The sequence below is a fragment of the Pan troglodytes genome, chromosome 7 (assembly GCF_028858775.2).
Source record: "Pan troglodytes isolate AG18354 chromosome 7, NHGRI_mPanTro3-v2.0_pri, whole genome shotgun sequence".
NCBI lineage: Eukaryota > Metazoa > Chordata > Mammalia > Primates > Hominidae > Pan > Pan troglodytes.
The window spans coordinates 63,292,028-63,310,434 of NC_072405.2; the positions used below are offsets into that span (position 1 = coordinate 63,292,028).

At 38.8% G+C, this 18,407-nt stretch overlaps 1 protein-coding gene and 1 pseudogene across 2 annotated transcripts in view; both read left to right on the forward strand.

Moving 5' to 3' along the window:
- RP1 (RP1 axonemal microtubule associated) overlaps nucleotides 1-18,407 on the forward strand; it is a 328,721-nt gene that overhangs the window by 146,727 nt on the left and 163,587 nt on the right. For both annotated transcript variants that reach the window (XM_063817109.1, XM_054656745.2), the window contains 3 exons: nucleotides 9,399-9,502; nucleotides 11,414-11,590; nucleotides 16,363-16,575. In XM_063817109.1, the coding sequence (XP_063673179.1) occupies nucleotides 9,399-9,502; nucleotides 11,414-11,590; nucleotides 16,363-16,575 (494 nt within the window). The remainder of the gene's footprint in view (nucleotides 1-9,398; nucleotides 9,503-11,413; nucleotides 11,591-16,362; nucleotides 16,576-18,407) is intronic.
- Nucleotides 6,021-8,767, forward strand: LOC462700 (large ribosomal subunit protein uL30-like 1; annotated as a pseudogene).

Below are 18,407 nucleotides of genomic sequence, written 5' to 3' on the forward strand. Positions count from 1 at the left end.
AAAAAACCACCTCCTGGATTCATTAATTTTTTATAGGGTTTTTTGTGTTTCTATTTCCTTCAGTTCTTCTCTGATTTTAGTTATTTCTTGCCTTCTGCTAGCTTTTGAATGTGTTTGCTCTTGCTTTTCTAGTTCTTTTAATTGTGATGTTAAGATGTCAATTTTGGATCTTTCCTGCTTTCTCATGTGGGCATTTAGTGCTATAAATTTCCCTCTACACACTGCTTTGAATGTGTCCCAGAGATTCTGGTATGTTGTGTCTTTGTTCTCATTGGTTTCAAAGAACATCTTTATTTCTGCCTTCATTTCGTTATGTACCCAGTAGTCATTCAGGAGCAGGTTGTTCAGTTTCCATGTAGTTGAGCGGTTTTGAGTGAGTTTCTTAATCCTGAGTTATAGTTTGATTGCACTGTGGTCTGAGAGACAGTTTGTTATAATTTGTGTTCTTTTGCATTTGCTGAGGAATGCTTTACTTCCAACTATGTGATCAATTTTGGAATAGGTGTGGTGTGGTGCTGAAAAGAATGTATATTCTGTTGATTTGGGGTGGAGAGTTCTGTAGATGTCTATTAGATCTGCTTGGTGCAGAGCTGAGTTCAATTCCTGGGTTTCCTTGTTAACTTTCTGTTTAGTTGATCTGTCTAATGTTGACAGTGGGGTGTTAAAGTCTCCCATTATTATTGTGTGGGAGTCTAAGTCTCTTTGTAGGTCACTCAAGACTTGCTTTATGAATCTTGGTGCTCCTGTATTGGGTGCATCTATATTTATGGTAGTTAGCTCTTCTTGTTGAATTGATCCCTTTACCATTATGTAATGGCCTTCTTTGTCTCTTTTGATCTTTGTTGGTTTAAAGTCTGTTTTATCAGAGACTAGGATTGCAAACCCTGCCTTTTTTTGTTTTCCATTTGCTTGGTAGATCTTCCTCCATTCCTTTATTTTGAGCCTATGTGTGTCTCTGCACGTGAGATGGGTTTCCTGAATACAGCACACTGATGGATCTTGACTCTTTATCCAATTTGCCAGTCTGTGTCTTTTAATTGGAGCATTTAGCTCATTTCCATTTAAGGTTAATATTGTTATGTGTGAATTTGATCCTGTCATTATGATGTTAGCTGGTTATTTTTCTCGTTAGTTGATGCAGTTTCTTCCTAGCCTTGATGGTCTTTACAATTTGGCATGTTTTTGCAGTGGCTGATACCGGTTGTTCCTTTCCATGTTCAGTGCTTCCTTCAGGAGCTCTTTTAGGGCAGGCCTGGTGGTGACAAAATCTCTCAGCATTTGCTTGTCTGTAAAGGATTTTATTTCTCCTTCACTTCTGAAGCTTAGTTTGGCTGGATATGAAATTCTGGGTTGAAAATTGTTTTCTTTAAGAATGTTGAATATTGGCCCCCACTCTCTTCTGGCTTGTAGGGTTCCTGCTGAGAGATCCGCTGTTAGTCTGATGGGCTTCCCTTTGAGGGTAACTCGACCTTTCTCTCTGGCTGCCCTTAACATTTTTTCCTTCATTTCAACTTTGGTGAATCTGACAATTACATGTCTTGGAGTTGCTCTTCTCGAAGAGTATCTTTGTGGAGTTCTCTGTATTTCCTGAATCTGAATGTTGGCCTGCCTTGCTAGATTGGGGATGTTCTCCTGGATAATATCCTGCGGAGTGTTTTCCAACTTGGTTCCATTCTCCCCGTCACTTTCAGGTACACCAATCAGGCATAGATTTGGTCTTTTCACATAGTCCCATATTTCTTGGAGACTTTGTTCATTTCTTTTTATTCTTTTTTCTCTAAACTTCCCTTCTAGCTTCATTTCATTCATTTCTTCTTCCATCACTGATACCCTTTCTTCCAGTTGATTGCATGGGCTCCTGAGCCTTCTGCATTCTTCACATAGTTCTCGAGCCTTGGCTTTCAGCTCCACCAGCTCCTTTAAGCACTTCTCTGCATTGGTTATTCTAGTTATACATTCGTCTAATTTTTTTCAAGGTTTTTAACTTCTTTGCCATTGGTTTGAATGTCCTCCTGTAGCTCAGAGTAGTTTGATCATCTGAAGCCTTCTTCTCTCAACTCGTCAAAGTCATTTTCTGTCCACCTTTGTTCCTTTGCTGGTCAGGAGCTGCGTTCCTTTGGAGGAGGAGAGGCGCTCTTCTTTTTAGGATTTCCAGTTTTTCTGCTCTGTTTTTTCCCCATCTTTGTGGTCTTATCTACTTTTGGTCTTTGATGATGGTGACGTACAGATGGGTTTTTGGTGTGGATGTGCTTTCTGTTTGTTAGTTTTCCTTCTAACAGTCAGGACCCTCAGCTGCAGGTCTGTTAGAGTTTGCTAGAGGTCCACTTCAGACTCTGTTTGCCTGGGTTACAGCAGTGGTGGCTGCAGGACAGCAGATTTTTGTGAACCGCAAATGCTGCTGCCTGATCGGTCCTCTGGAAGTTTTGTCTCAGAGGAGTACCGGGTCGTTTGAGGTCAGTCTGCCCCTACTGGGGGGTGCCTCACAGTTAGGCTGCTTGGGGGTCAGGGACCCACTTTAGGAGACAGTCTGCCCATTCTCAGATCTCCAGCTGCGTGCTGGGAGAACCACTACTCTCTTCAAATCTGTCAGACAGGGACGTTTAAATCTGCAGAAGTTACTGCTGTCTTTTTGTTTTTCTGTGCCCTGCCCCCAGAGGTGGAGCCTACAGAGGCAGGCAGGCCTCCTTGAGCTGTGGTGGGCTCCACCCAGTTTGAGCTTTCCGGCTGCTTTGTTTACCTAAGCAAGCCTGGGCAATGGCAGATGCCCCTCCCCCAGCCTCAATGCCACCTTGCAGTTTGATCTCAGACTGCTGTGCTAGCAATCATTGAGACTCCGTGGGCACAGGACCCTCCGAGCCAGGTGCAGGATACTATCTCCTGGTGTGCCGTTCCTTAAGCCCGCTGGAAAGGTGCAGTATTAAGGTGGGAGTGACCCAATTCTCCAAGTGCTTTCTGTCACCCCTTTCTTTGACTAGGAAAGGGAACTCCCTGACCCCTTGCACTTCCCGAGTGAGACAATGCCTCGCCCTGCTTCAGCTCCCTCACGGTGCGCTGCACCCACTGTCCTGCACCCACTTTCTGGCACTCCCTAGTGAGATGAACCCGGTACCTCAGATGGAAATGCAGAAATCACCCATCTTCTGCATTGCTCATGCTGGGAGCTATATAGACCAGAGCTGTTCCTATTCGGCCATCTTGGTCTCTGACAAATATTTTGTATTAAAAAGCATGCAAGTGGCCAGGCACAGTGGCTCACGCCTGTAATCCCAGCACTTTGGGAGGCTGAGGCGGGTGGATCATGAGGTCAGGAGATCAAGACAATCCTGGCTAACACGGTGAAACCCCATCTCTACTAAAAATACAAAAAATTAGCCAGGCATCGTGGCGGGTGTCTTTAGTCCCAGCTACTCAGGAGGCTGAGGCAGGAGAATGGCGTGAACCCAGGAGGTGGAGCTTGCAGTGAGCCGAGATTGCCCCACTGAACTCCAGCCTGGGCAAGAGAGCGAGACTCCATCTCAAAAAAAAAAAAGCGTGCAAGTAAAAAGGTAAAAAGCATACAAGTTTTACGTAACACAAGTGCCTTCAGAATGAAGACCCACAGATACAGGGGAAGCTCTCCATTTTTTAAAATTATATTTAACAAAGTATGGACAACCATGTAGAAATAGGACTGGACAAAAAAGGTATAAACTAGTGCTAACAGACTGAGTGGGGAAACCCAGCAAGGCCTGTCTGTCTAGATTCTTCTTGGCCTCTCTGTGCCACATTCCTTCCTTCTGGGTGTGGGACAGGACCCTCTCTGGTTAGGGGTCTTATGACCTACAATCAAGGCAGGTCAGATCATTTCTTCATGGCCAGTTTTTCCATCGAAAGGGAGGGAGAATGTTAGATAAATATTTTTAGGTTTCATGACTGGCTTTGGGGAGATGGGGCTCTGGTTTCTATGACCTGCCTTGGAGAAGAGAGATTCTAGCTTCTGTGGCTAGCCTCCAGGGAGAATGAGGGGCCAGGTGAAGGTCAGAAAAAACTTGTGCTTCTGAGACCGCTTCTGAGGTCTTCATTTTGGGGTGTCGTTTTTTGGGACCCTACAATAGAACAAAGAATGAGGTGGGAGACCAAGAAGGAAGGTAGTGAGGTGGGGGGTTGTGGAGTTTCAAACGGCATCCACAGGTTCAAACCTAGTAAAGAGGCAAAGTGCAATAAGGATTGAAATTCTTCTGTTGGATTTGGCCAATTCAAGTTTATTTTGGTGAATGTGACTAGATCCAATGGATGTTTGTATTAGCTGGGAACTTTAAGATTATGTAGCCTTAACCCTTATTTTTAAAAATCAGAACATTTTAGAGATAAGAACTTTGGTAATTTTTATCTAGGTCATAACTAAAAATATTCCTTGCACATAGGTGTTCAATAAATGATGGTTGAATGAGTGATTGAACTCTTTATTGGCAGAGCCAGAACTAGAAATCATACATCCAGATTCATGTTGTAGAGAAAGCTTTTTCTCTACTGTTTTAGGTTTGAATGGTTGGGAGCCTGAGAAATAACTGACAATAGACATGTATCAGGAGAAAATACAAGGTTTATTTACATGTGCACACCATAGGTAAGGTGGAAGTACTTAGTAATGAGTAACTTACTGAATAGTTAGAGGTAAAGGTTTATATACCAACTTCACAACAAAAAAGGGAGCATGTTTAGGGCTTCCATGGGAAAGTATGGAATGTTCTATTGGACTTCCCATAACGTGGGGGTCAATGGCACCTGTATTTTCAGGAAGGCGGTGAATCCAGCTGTAGTTCCTGGAGTATCTGCCTAAGTGTAGATAATGTTTCTTTCTGTTGCTGCTGATTGCTCAGATGTTTTCAGCTTAATTTTAATACCTTCCTTCACATGGTAGTGCTCTTTCCCTTATTATTTTCCTCCAAACTATGCTCCATGGAATACCAGAGGTCCACCAAGGTATTTTAAAGTTCTTTAAAAATGGTGTATTTTTCCTATTGAAAAGTTTTAAATCCTGAAGATCTCATTTATCACACTGACTTGATTATAATTTTACTGGAAAATATTGTTTCTATATATTTTTTCATTAAAACTCACTAAATGAAGCTTCCAGATTCAAAGACATTCCGTACTGTGTTGCGATTCTTTAAATCGGGACCCTTAATTTTTTTTTCTCAGCAGAAATAACTGATTTATTCAACAAATATTTATAAAATACTTAACTGTTGATGAGATAGTCTTACGCATGGGACTAACAGCAATGACAGTAAGATAAATAGCCATCTCTTTATAGAACTTGTAGTTGATATTCTTGATAAACTTTAAAATCAAGAAATTTTTATAACAAAATATGTAAATTTTTATTATTTTGATTATTGAGTTCTTACTGAAAAAAATAAAATAATACCTTTATAGTTTTATGAATTTAGATTCTGGTATTTATGAAATCATTAGAACAATAAGAAGATTAAATTAAACCAGAAAATTATTCTTAGAACATTTTCAGGAACACCTTTAGTTTTCAGATTCTTTCATTGTGAACTCATTAGTTTGCACAATTAATGAATCATCTGAACAAGTCATTTGAGAATTCTTGCCTTGATTTTATTGATGAGGAAATTGACAGAGAGAAGCACAGTGCTTTGTCCAAGGTTATCTAATGAGTTGTGTCAGACTCAAAGTCAGAATTCCTAGTTCTTGTTTCTTTCCTTATTTCAATAACACCCTATCCCCCAGGATTATCTGTAAGTGCTTGTCAACATGGTTTAATTTTATGAGATCCTAATTCTTAAACATTAAGATGCATTTTATTATGTAGACAAAAATAAATTAGAAATTAATTAAACGGGAAGATTTCCATTTGGAGTGGTCTATTGAACTAATTAATCTGTGTCTTTCATTTTTAGAAATATGACTTTAAATGAATATAAAATCATATAAATATATAGTAAAATCCTTTTAAAAATTGAAATTCTGTAGTTAACCTCTGCATCAGACCTTATTCTTAACTAAAAGTGTTTGCCTGTGTGGTTAACTGGAATAGAATTATAAAGGTAGAATTAATTTATTGCATTTACCAATGCTAGATGAATATACACATATAATAAAGCAGGTAATTAAATAATTCCATGCTAAAAATTGGGATTTGGGACTATAAATTACCCAGTAACTACCATAATCCTCCTTCATTTGGTATATATTGACTAAGCTCAAAATTTTTAGTTAATACAAAATGGGCTGTGCTAACAATAGTAAGAAATGAAGGATTGGTTCATTTTAGAAAATCTAACTTTGTGCAACACTAGAAAGATGGCGGAGCAAGAGCAAAGAAAAAATCCCTTTGTTTCAGAAAGTCTCCTGAAAAAGAGGAAAGCTTATCAAGCCCTCAAAGCCACCCAGGCAAAGCAGGCACTTTTGGCAAAGAAGGAGCAGAGGAAAGGAAAAGGGCTCAGGTTTAATTATTCCTACATGACTCCTGGCAGCAGAAACGTGACAAAGTACGTCTCAGATGACCAGAAGTGAAACCTCATGCCTTAGAATTGCCAGATAAACATTCCTTGGCCTTTGTTGTACACATCAAAAGGATTGATGGTGTGATTTTACTGGTGCAGAGAACCACTTCAAGACTTCGCCTAAAGAAAATGTTTAGTGGTGTCTTGGTAAAAGTCACCCCCCAGAACCTAAAAATGCCACGTATAGTGGAACCTTATGTGACCTGGGGATTTCCAAATCTGAAGTCTGTCCGGGAACTCATTTTGAAACGTGGACAAGCCAAGGTCAAGAATAAGATCGTTCTTCTGACAGACAACACAGTGACTGAGGAGCACCTGGGGAAGTTTGACATCATTTGCTTGGAAGACCTCATTCATGAAATTGCCTTCCCAGGGAATCATTTCAGGAGATCTCATGGTTCTTGCACCCTTTCCACCTCTCAGTCGCCCGTCACGCTACCAAAAATAGAGTGGGCTTCCTCAAGGAGATGGGCACACCTGGCTATCGGGGTGAACGCATCAATCAGCTCATCTGCCAGCTGAACTAGACCTAGGTGCCGAACAGCACTACATTTTTATCAATGAAGTGGAAGCATGTGTTTCCTTTTTTGGGGGGAATTTTTATCAAGTATCTTCAGAGAAGATTATTTCCTGCGTTATCTTCAAAAACTGGAAAGGAAGGGTCAAAAAAAAGACAGTACCTGGCTGGGCGTGATGGCTCATGCCTGTAATCCCAGAACTTTGGTAGGCTGAGGCAGGTGGATCACCTGAGGTCGGGAGTTCGAGACCAGCCTGACCAACATGGAGAAACCCCGTCTCTATGAAAAATACAAAAATTAGCTGGGCATGGTGGCGCATGCCTGTGATCCCAACTACTCGGGAGGCTGAGGCAGGAGAATCACTTGAACCTGGGAGGCGGATGTTGCAGTGAGCCAAGATTGTGCCATTGCACTCCAGCCTGGGCAACAAGAGTGAAACTCCATCTCAAAAAAAGAAAAGAAAAGACAGTAGCTTATGTTCATGGCAAGCACCTCTCATCACAGTCCAGTTCCAAGGAAAAAATTCCAGTGTTTTCTCAAGGCTACAGAAACCAAAACAGCATGGTACTGGTACCCAAACAGATATGTAGACCAATGGAACAGAACAGAGCCCTCAGAAATAACACCACACATCTACAACCAACTGATCTTTGACAAACCTAACAAAAAAAAAACAAGCAATGGGGAGAGGATTCCCTATTTAATAAATGGTGCTGGGAAAACTGGCTAGCCATATGTAGAAAGCCGAAACTGGATCCCTTCATTACACCTGATACAAAAATTAACTCAAGATGGATTAAAGACTTAAACGTAAGACCTAAAACCATAAAAACCCTAGAAGAAAACCTAGGCAATACCATTCAGGACATAAGCATGGAAAAAGACTTCATGACTAAAACACCAATAGCAAGGGCAACAAAAGAAAAAACTGACAAATGGGATCTAATTCAGCTAAAGAGCTTCTGCACAGCAAAAGAAACTATCATCAGAGTGAACAGGCCACCTACAGAATGGGAGAAAAGTTTTGCAATCTACCCGTCTGACAAAGGGCTAATATCCAGAATCTACAAAGAACTTAAACAAATTTACAAGAAAAAAACAACCCCATCAAAAAATGGGCAAAGGATATGAACAAACACTTCTCAAAAGAGACATTTATGCAGCCAACAAACTTATGAAAAAATGCTCATCATCACTGGTCATCAGAGAAATGCAAATCAAAACCACAATGAGATACCACCTCCAGCCAGTTAGAATGACGATCATTATAATGTCAGGAAACAACAGATACTGGAGAGGATGTGGAGAAATAGGAATGCTTTTACACTGTTGGTGGGAGTGTAAATTAGTTCAACCATTGTGGAAGACAGTGTGGCGATTCCTCAAGGATCTAGAACTAGAAATACCATTTGACCCAGCAATCCCATTCCTGGGTATATACCCAAAGGATTATAAATCATTCTGGTATAAAGACACATGCACACGTATGTTTATTGCAGCACTGTTCACAATAGCAAAGTCTTGGAACCAACACGAATGTCCATCAATGATAGACTGGATAAAGAAAATGTGGCACATATACACCATGGAATACTCTGCAGCCATAAAAAAAAAGGATGAGTTCATGTCCTTTGCAGGGACATGGACGAAACTGGAAACCATTATTCTCAGCAAAGTAACACAAAAAGAGAAAACCAAACACCGCATGTTTTCACTCATAAGTGGGAGTTGAACAATGAGAACACATGGACATAGGGAGGGGAACATCACACATCAAGGCCTATCGGGGGTTGGGGTCCTGGGGGAGGGATAGCATTAGGAGAAATACCTAATGTAAATGATGTGTTGATGGGTGCAGCAAACCAACATGGCACATGTATACCTATATTAGAAACCTGCACGTTGTGCACATGTACCCCAGAACTTAAAGTATAATAAAATAAAAGAAAGTTTAACTTTGTTATCATGAAATCATTTTGTAAATATTATATAATATACATTACATGTTATATATTTAATATATTTAATATATGAGTATATTGTATATGTATATAGATATAGCTGTGTATATACATACATACTCAAATACATACAACACACAGACTAGGAAATGAAATAGGTCATGGATCAAGGAATCACCAGTTTTTAAAATCATTTTATTCACATACATATAGATGAGAAAAGTGCATACATTATACTATGAATTTTCACAGAGTGAACATACTGTGGAGATGCATTTTACCTTTGACTGAAAACATTTAATTGAGAAGTTTAAAATATATTATTAAGAGATTTCAGTATATATTGAATGAAAAAAGTTTTAAAAGCAAAACTTGCTTTCTAATACTTTAAAAATGTTTTCCAGGTGTCTTTGATGTTATTTTCAACAAAAGAAATATATGCATTTTCCAAAGTCATGAGATGAGGCATCTTTCTCTTGCTCTTGACAATGGCATTGTCACTGGAATGGTGTGTAGTAAATTTTCTTTTTGCCATGTATCAATAGTATTATGTCTATATTTTTTTTGTATAAGATACATTTATAAGATTACCATTTCCTTTTGGCTTGTACTAGCACTTTTTTCATTCTGTTTTGTTTCACTAATTGTTGAGATTGTGATGCATAAATGGTTCTAAATTTCAGCAATTGGAATTTAGATGAGAAAAAGTAGACCAATTCTCTAATAACATTCAAAATTTTAATGAGCTTTCAAAAGAAGACTGACTTCTCAATGGCCCTTTTAGGGACTATATTGTTGGAGAAAAAACAATAATTTTTTATAGTTATACCTTGTGTTGCTTAGTTTAGATTTGAAAAGTAGCATTTAATGTAATGCATGCATGTTATTTATTTTTTAAAATAACACAATGTACGATAACTTTAATGCACTGTTTTAAGTGCTTAATATGTATTACAATATTTCATTCTTAAATCTACTAGATGAGATAATCCATTATTATTTGTATTTAACAGAAGAGGAACATGAAAAATAGGATTAAGTGAGTTGCACAGAGTCACAAGCTAGTAAGTGTGGAAGCAGGAATTTAATATAGGCAGTCTGACACTAACACTAATGCTACAGCTTCCTCATATAATGCTATACAATAATTTTTTTTTTTTTTGAGACAAGGTCTTGCTCTGTTACCCAGGCTAGAGGGCAGTTGGCATGATCAGAACTCACTGCAGCCTTGAATTCCTGGGCTCAAGCATTCTTCCTGCCTCAGCCTCCCAATATACTGGCATTACAGGCTGATTTCAACTCATGGGATGTTATTTAACTTAAGGGAAAATAATACTTATTGAAAAAAAAACCCACCTTGTGTAATTTGTATGCCTGAAATTCTGACTAAGTGATCAGTCAGTCAGATTTTTCCATGAAGCCTTTTCTTCTGTGCTCTGGACTTCATAAGGTACCCTACACTGTAGTTCATAGCACATTCTGATCAGCATGGAGCCTGGTCATAGTATATGCTTAAGAAATATGAATATGGATATGGAATCTACTCCATTGAATTAAGAGTTGAAGAAATATCTCTTCAACTACTATATTTTTCTAAAATCAAATTAAGGCTACCTTAAAGCCCTTATTCCACTAGGTTGCAGTAGGTTGGTGGGAGATTTCATTTTAGTTACTATGGGACTCATCTAGTTTCACAGAAGATTTCACCTGGTATGGTGGGCCTCAGAATATCTGGTGACAGCTGTCATAGCTTTGAACCACACTGGTTACTGAGATGTACTCATCCAGTGTCAGATAGTTTCTTGCAGATCAATAGCTCTGCCGCCTCCCTGCCATACTTGGGCAATGGAACTTTGCTGAGGTTGATAGACTTAGTGTTTTGGATCTAGCCATTCAAGAGGCACCAATGACTTTTCCTCTTCACACCCTACTGCCTCCCTGGGGAACTAGAGGGAGATGGGGTGGGACCTAAAACGCTGTCCTGAACAATAGTCATGTCTCAATGTAGCATAACCTTCTCAATTTGTTTCGTTTTTGAAAGCAAAATTTAGGAATGAGATAAAATTTCTATCGATTTCAGTTTTTAGTCCCAAATACTCTTAAATTAGGACACAAATGAGAAAATGAAAAAAAATGATAAGATACATATTAGGATCTTATTAAATTATCTTGCCAATGAAGTTATTTTTCCAACATTCTTCCATGGATTCTGAGAAATCAAGAGAAGGAAGTCATTGGAGCAAGTCATTGGAATTAAGTCTGGGGAATAAAACCTATTGAATTTCAAAATCATGAGATTTTGTAAATAGTACAAAGTTTCCATAAAATGAAGTAGACACCTGTATATGTATACAATGTGATTACATTAAATTTTTTTTTCTGTTACTAATTTAGAGGGTTTTTTTGTTTTTCCTTTTAGGTTAGTGGTGAAGCCACCACTGAGCTGCGGGTGCTTTATCAGCCTAACCGCTGTGCACTTCTTGAGTCGGCACTGGTTCCTGGTCACACAGTTGTTTTTGATCGTCATGGCAAAATAGCTGATGCATCATCAGCAGGCTATGCAAACCTTTCAAAAGAATTTGTGATTTTTGTCAAGGTAAAATGGAGAAAGTTATTAAAGTTTATATTGCTAAATCCCAACTTTCTTTTGCCCTATTGAGGAAAAGTCTTAAATTGAGTCATAATGCAGTAATCGAATCACTTCCCACTAGGTGGCATTGGTGCCTATTTCCATTCTATTTGGCAGACTTTGAAAGGCAATAGAGATGACAGCTTTAGTAGCAATGACACTCTGAGGGGATTAATATCCTGTATGTAATTGAAGTTGGAGATTTAACTATGGATGTGGGAATTCTTAATAAAAAGTTAGAGAACCTTGCATTTGGGAGTCAAATGTGTATATTGAACTTTTCTAACAATTAGAATTTATACTCTTTGAGTGTTGTATACATTTGATCCTTTCATAATGCTTATTCTTTTTATGTGTTTGTGAATCTATCTTAAAATGATATTATATAAATATAATAGCAATTATTTATGAGGTTTCCCATTTTATTCCAGGCATTTATTGAGAATTTCACCACACGGTGAGACTAAATTTAATCATCACAAAAACACTGACAAATGCTATCTGTATTTGAAAGGCGAAGGAAAAGATTTTCAGTGAAAATAATTATCTTAACTAGTATAGCATAGTTATTAAATCAATATTCAGCTAAAGTCTACTTATATTTAAAACCACAAAGATATTGTAGGTTCATTTCTAGACCATTGCAATAAAGCAGATTTCTCAATAAAGCTAGTCACACAAATTCCTGAGTTTTCCAGTGCCTGTAAAAGTTATGTTTACTACACTGTAGTCTATTAAGTGTACAACAGCATTATGTCTAAAAAATGTACATACCTTAATTTAAAAATATTTTAGTGCTAAAAAATGTTATTAATGATCATCTGAGCCTTCAGCAAGTTGTAATCTTTTTGCTGTAGCGGGGGGTCTTGCCTCGATATTGACAGTTGCTGATGAATCAGGGTGGTGGTTGCTGCAGATTGGGGTGGCTGTGTCAGTTTCTTAAAATAAGACAACAATGAAGTTTGCCACAGTGATTGACTCATTCTTTCATGAAAGATTTCTCTATATCATGCAATGTTGTTTGATAGCATTTTATCCATAGTAGAACTTTTCAAAATTAGTATAAATCCTCTCGAGCTGCTGCTGCTTTATCAACTGAGTTTATTTAATAGTCTGAATTATTTGTTGTCATTTTAACAATGTTCACAGTATCTTCATCAGGAGTTTATTCTGTTTCAACAAATTACATTCTTTGCTCATCCATAAGAAGTAATCTTTCATCTGTTCAAGTTTTATCATGAGATTGCAGCAATTCAGTCACAACTTCAAGCTCCACTTCTCATTCTAGCTCCTTTGCTATTTCTACCACATCTGCAGTTATTTCCTCCTCCAAAGTCTTGAACCACTCAAAATCGTTCATGAGGTTTCAAATCAAATTCTTTCAAACTCCTGTTAATGTTGATATTTTGACCTCCTATCCCCATGAATCATAGTTGTTCTTAATGGCATCTAGAATGGTGAACCTTTTCCAAAAGGTATTCAGTGTACTTTGCCCACAGCCATCAGTGAAATCACTGTCTATGGCAGCTATAGTATTAGGAAATGTATTTCTTAAATAATAAGGCTTGAAAGTTGAAATTACTTCTTGATCCATAGGCTACAGAATGGATATTGTGTTAGCAGGCATGAAAATAACATTAATCTCCTTGTACGTGTCCATCAGAGCTCTTGGGTGACCAGGTACATTGTCAATGAATAGTTATATTTTAGATTGTTTTTCTTATGAGCAGTAGGTCTCAACAGTGGGCTGAAAATACTCAGTAAACGATGCTGTAAATAGATATGCTGTCCTTCAGGCTTCATTTTTCCATTTCTAGAGCACAGGTAGAGTAGATTTAGTATAATTCCAAAGGGCCCTTGGGTTTTTGGAATGGTAAATGGGCACTGGCTTCAACTGAAAGTCACCAACTGCATTAGCCCTTAACAAGAGAGTCAACTTATCCTTTGAAGCTTTGAAGCCAGGCAATGAATTCTCCTCTCTAGCTATGAAAGTCATGTGTGGCATCTTCTTCTAATAGAAGGCTGTTTTATTTACACTGAAAATCTGTTGATAATCTCATCAATTATCTTAACTAGATCTTCTGGGTAACTTGCTACAGCTTCTCCATCAGTACTTGCTGCTTTACCTTGCACTGTTATGTTACGAAGATGGCTTCTTTTGTTAAACTTCATCAACCAACCTCTGCTAGCTTCAACATTTTCTCCTGAAGCTTCCTCACCTCTCTCAGCCTTCATAGAATTGTAGAGAGTTAGGGCCTTGCTCTTGGGGTTAGGCTTTGGCTAAGGGAACATTGTGGTTGGTTTTGGTCTTATATCCAGGCCACTAAAACTTTCCCCATATCAGCAATAAGGCTGTTTAAGTTTCTTATTATTCATGTGTTCACTGGAGTAGCATTTCTGATCTGCTTCAAGAACTTTTCCTTTGCATTCACAACATGGCTACCTTACACAAGGGGCCTAGCTTTAGATCTGCCTCAGCTTTTGACAGATCTTCCTCGCTAAGCTCAGTCATTTCTAGCTTTTGATTTAAAGCAGGAGATATGTGACTCTTCCTTTCATTTGAACACTTAGAGGCCATTATAGGGTTATTGATTAGACTAATTTCAATATTGTTGTGTCTGAAGGAATAGGGAGGCAAGAGAGAGAGATAGGGGAATGACTGGTTAGTGGAGCCATTCAGAACACACACAGCATTTGTTGATTAAGTTCACTGTCTTATATGAGCATAGTTTATGTCCCCCTAAAATAATTGTGATAGTTAACATCAAAGATCACTGATCACAGATCACCATAACAGATATCATAATAATGAAAAGCTTGAAATATTGTGATAATTACCAAAATGTGGCACAGAGACATGAAGTGAACACATGCTGTTGGAAAAATAGTACTGATAGACTTGCTTGATGTAGGGTTCTCACAAACCTTCAATTAAAAAAAAAATTATCTGTGAAGCAAATAAAGTGAAGCACAATTAAGTGAAGTGCAAATAAACAAGGTATGTCTGTACTTACAGTATAATAAACACTTTCTCACATTACTATTTCTCCCAAAGCAACATAATTTTAACTCATACATCTCATGTTATTTAGCTTAAGGTTGAACTTAAGGTTAATGGTTTCATAATAATCAAATGTAACTATTACATGTATACACACACACACATGTCTTTTTTGTTGTTGAACATTTAATCTCTCTCTTTTCCCACTTCTGCATATGATACTGTAATATATACTTTGACATATGCCTTTGACCACATCATTTATTATTTTCTTAGCTTAGAAAATTAAAAATTGAACTTAAGGGTTAGAACGTGAAACTTTTAAGGCTCTGGGAACACACTGCCAAATTTATTTCTTCAGATATCCCAATTTTTACTCCTGTGAAAGTTAAGCCAACTATAAAGTTAGGGGGAACAGTCTATAATACTATCCTCACTTCTGACATCAACCACAGAGTTTGGGGGACCCCGAGACCACTATCAAGGCTTGATAATTCACCGGAAGAACTCACAGAACCCATTGAAAATTGTTATACTCAAAGTTACAGTTTATTATAGAGAAAGGATACAGATTAAAATTGGCTAAGCAAAGAGACACAGAGTCTAGGAAAAGCACCAAACATGGAATGTGCACTGGTTCTCTCCCCATGGAGTCAAGGCAGAGGTACTTTCTCAGCACTGGTGTGTGACAGTATGCATGGAGTATTGCCAGCCAAGGAAGCTTCCCGAGCCTTGGTATTCAGAGTCTTTATTGGGCTTCCATCCTGTAGTGAGTCCATGTGGCTGGTCTCAGTCTCCAGCCTCTCAGGAGGTCACTTAACACTTTCTGACTCAAAGCCCCCTACCCTAAGTCACATTATTACTATCTGGCTGACCCAAGCTCTGCAGGCAAACAACAACACTCCTATCAGGCATGACACTCCAAGGGTAAAGAGATTACCACTCAGAAGCTGAGGCGAAGGTCAGACTTCTCTGGGTAAAGTTAAATTCTTAGTACCCAACTAGTTTCAGCAGTGTAGGAAAACACCCACCTCACTGACCTCAGTGTTGTTGAGTATGGTCCTTAAGGAGAAGAACTTTGACAATTTTCTAGAGGAACAGATATCCAATTTTAGCTTCTTTTTTTTTGTATTACTAGCATGGATTACTTTTCCTTATGTTTATTCACCATTTGTATTTTATCTTTTGTGATTTGTGTATTTATCTATTATCAGTTTTACTGTGTTAGTGTATTTCTAATTAACTCTCAAGAGTCTTTTATATCTTCCTCTTAAATTAATGATTACATAGGATTTTCTTAAATATATCTTATTTGTATTTGATATCTTTTTACATTCATTCCTATATGCATACATTTAAATATCCATAGAGGGTATTCCATAATTCAGTTACTCTTATAGCATACTTTTTATTGTGCTTTATATTAATATTAACATTATTTGTTTAAGGTAATAGTAAATTCCTTAAGAGAAATATTTGTGTTTTGTATCTTTTAAAAATCTCTGTAGCATCTCATGCTGGCCTTTATACTGTCAACAAATGATAACTGAAGTAAACCAACCTCCTTTTGTTTACTTTTGCATAGCAGTTACATTGTTTACTTCTTTTGCTCGTTTTCAGCCACCAAGCCTCCTGGTCACTATGGCTTCAGTAAGAGAATTGCCTCTATAGTTGTCTCCCTCTAGCAAAACACGAGCCTGTTATTGACTGCCTTTCTGTTCTGTTTGTTGCTCTGAAGGGGGTGTTCCTCAACAGTGCTGTGGTTCTGCTTGCTACAAGCCTGTGTCAGGCCCTGTGTCTCCAGCCTGATGGAAGCTGCACTGGAGTGGGAAGCCAGTCTGAAAAATCCTACTGGAAAGTGCATAAAATCAGCTCTGGGATTTGCATGTTTGAAAGTGTGAAAAATGCACAAATGTATCTAAGAATCAAGGATGGCCGATGCGATGGAACAGTAAGCATCTGCTCTTGTTTCTCTCAGCAAATGTTTAAGACATTTGCCAGTTGTAGACATGAGAATAGCACTTTCTGAGTGGGTTTTGGAAATTGAATGTTACATGTGTTGGTCTCCCTTGACTGGTATTTTTAATAAGTGAGGAGAGCAGCCACATGCCTGGTAAGATAAGAGAGGAATCCTGACCCTCTAGATAGGGCCTCTGAAATGTAATGTATGTACAAATCACCTGGGAATTGTGTTAGAAAGTAGATTCTGATTGAGGAAGGCTGGCGTGGGACCTGAGTGTTTACGTTTCTAACAAGCTCTCAGCTGTGGCTGCTGATGCTGGTCCATGAATGATGCTTTGAGAACCAAGGTTCTAGAAAGGCCAGCTCAACAGTGTCTCCTTACTGCTCCTTTTGGTGCCTGAATTTCCACCACTGGAAACCCTGTACTTGACTAAGGAAGCTATTTTAAATTCTAAATATTAGGGGTTTTTCTTTTTGTATTTTTATTTTTAGAGACAGAGTCTCACTCTGTCACCCAGGCTGGAGTGCAGTCGTGCAATCTCGGCTCACAGCAGCTCAGGTGATCCTCCTGCCTCAGTCTCCTGAGTAGCTGTGACTATAGGCGCATGCCACCATGCCCTACTGATTTTTGTACTTTTTGTAGAGAGAGGGTCTCGCCATGTTGCCCAGGCTGGTCTCCAATGTCTAGGCTCAAGAGATCCACTGCCTTGGCCTCCCAAAGTGCTGGAATTATAGGCCTAAGACACTGTGCCCAGACAGGGGTTTTTCTTTAACACCTTGAGCCTTAGGAGGGGATGTGGAAGACAACTAACATAACAGTTTATATATATTCATAATTCTTCTGTGGGGTGAGGAACAAGTAAGATTGCACATTTAACCTTCCTGTTAATGCTCTCCATCTATTATTGTTTAAAATAGTTTAGTTTAAATTAGATCTTCTGAATAAATTCTGAGGTCCGCCCTCTCCCTTCTTACCAGTCATGATGTCTAGCTATAAGGGAGAACTTGCATGAGCTTGTTGGGGTATGAGGAGGGAGGACTTTGACCTACATGGTTCCCAGGGTCCCCGTCGGTGCTGCAGACTGGTGAGTTTGTGTCAGGTGAGCTGCACTGATGCTCACAATGCAAAGGCGAAGCACATGCACATACACACGTGTAGTTAATATCCCTGATCTACCCACAAGTGCATAATGAAGTAGATTTTATCACCATTTCACAGAAGAGGAAGCCAAGCTTAAGAGACAAACTCGTGCTTGTAGTCTTTACACTGGTAAGTGGACTAATTGGGATAAAAATGAGTAACATTATTACTATGACTAGACTAGTTAGAAGTACAATTTCATCTACTGTTCAGTCACCCCCTAGGACAGGGTGTCCTGGGAGGAACATCAGTAAGTAGCCTTCCTATCCTCAACATTCACAAGTTATACAAGCCTTTCCCTTCTGGGGCTCGCAGGAGTGTTCAGAACCATGAGATAATGTGTTACTATGTAATACATGCTTTTGTGTTTGTGTTTGGAAGTTGCTGGGCAGAGTTTCTAGAGGCACAGGTAAGTGTCACTCCAAAGTGGGAAATGGGTCAACGTTGGAAATGTTTATCTTCCCTGGGTAGTAACCAAAGGGATAGCTCAGTGGTTGCTCACTTTCTATTTAGCTGCCTCATACTCTAGCTGAATGGTGATTTCTGGTTTTTTTTTTTCTTTTTTGAGACATAGTCTCACTCTGTTGCCCAGGCTAGAGTGCAGTGGCGCAATCTCGGCTCACTGCAAGCTCCGCCTCCTGGGTTCATGCCATTCTCCTGCCTCAACCTCCAGAGTAGGG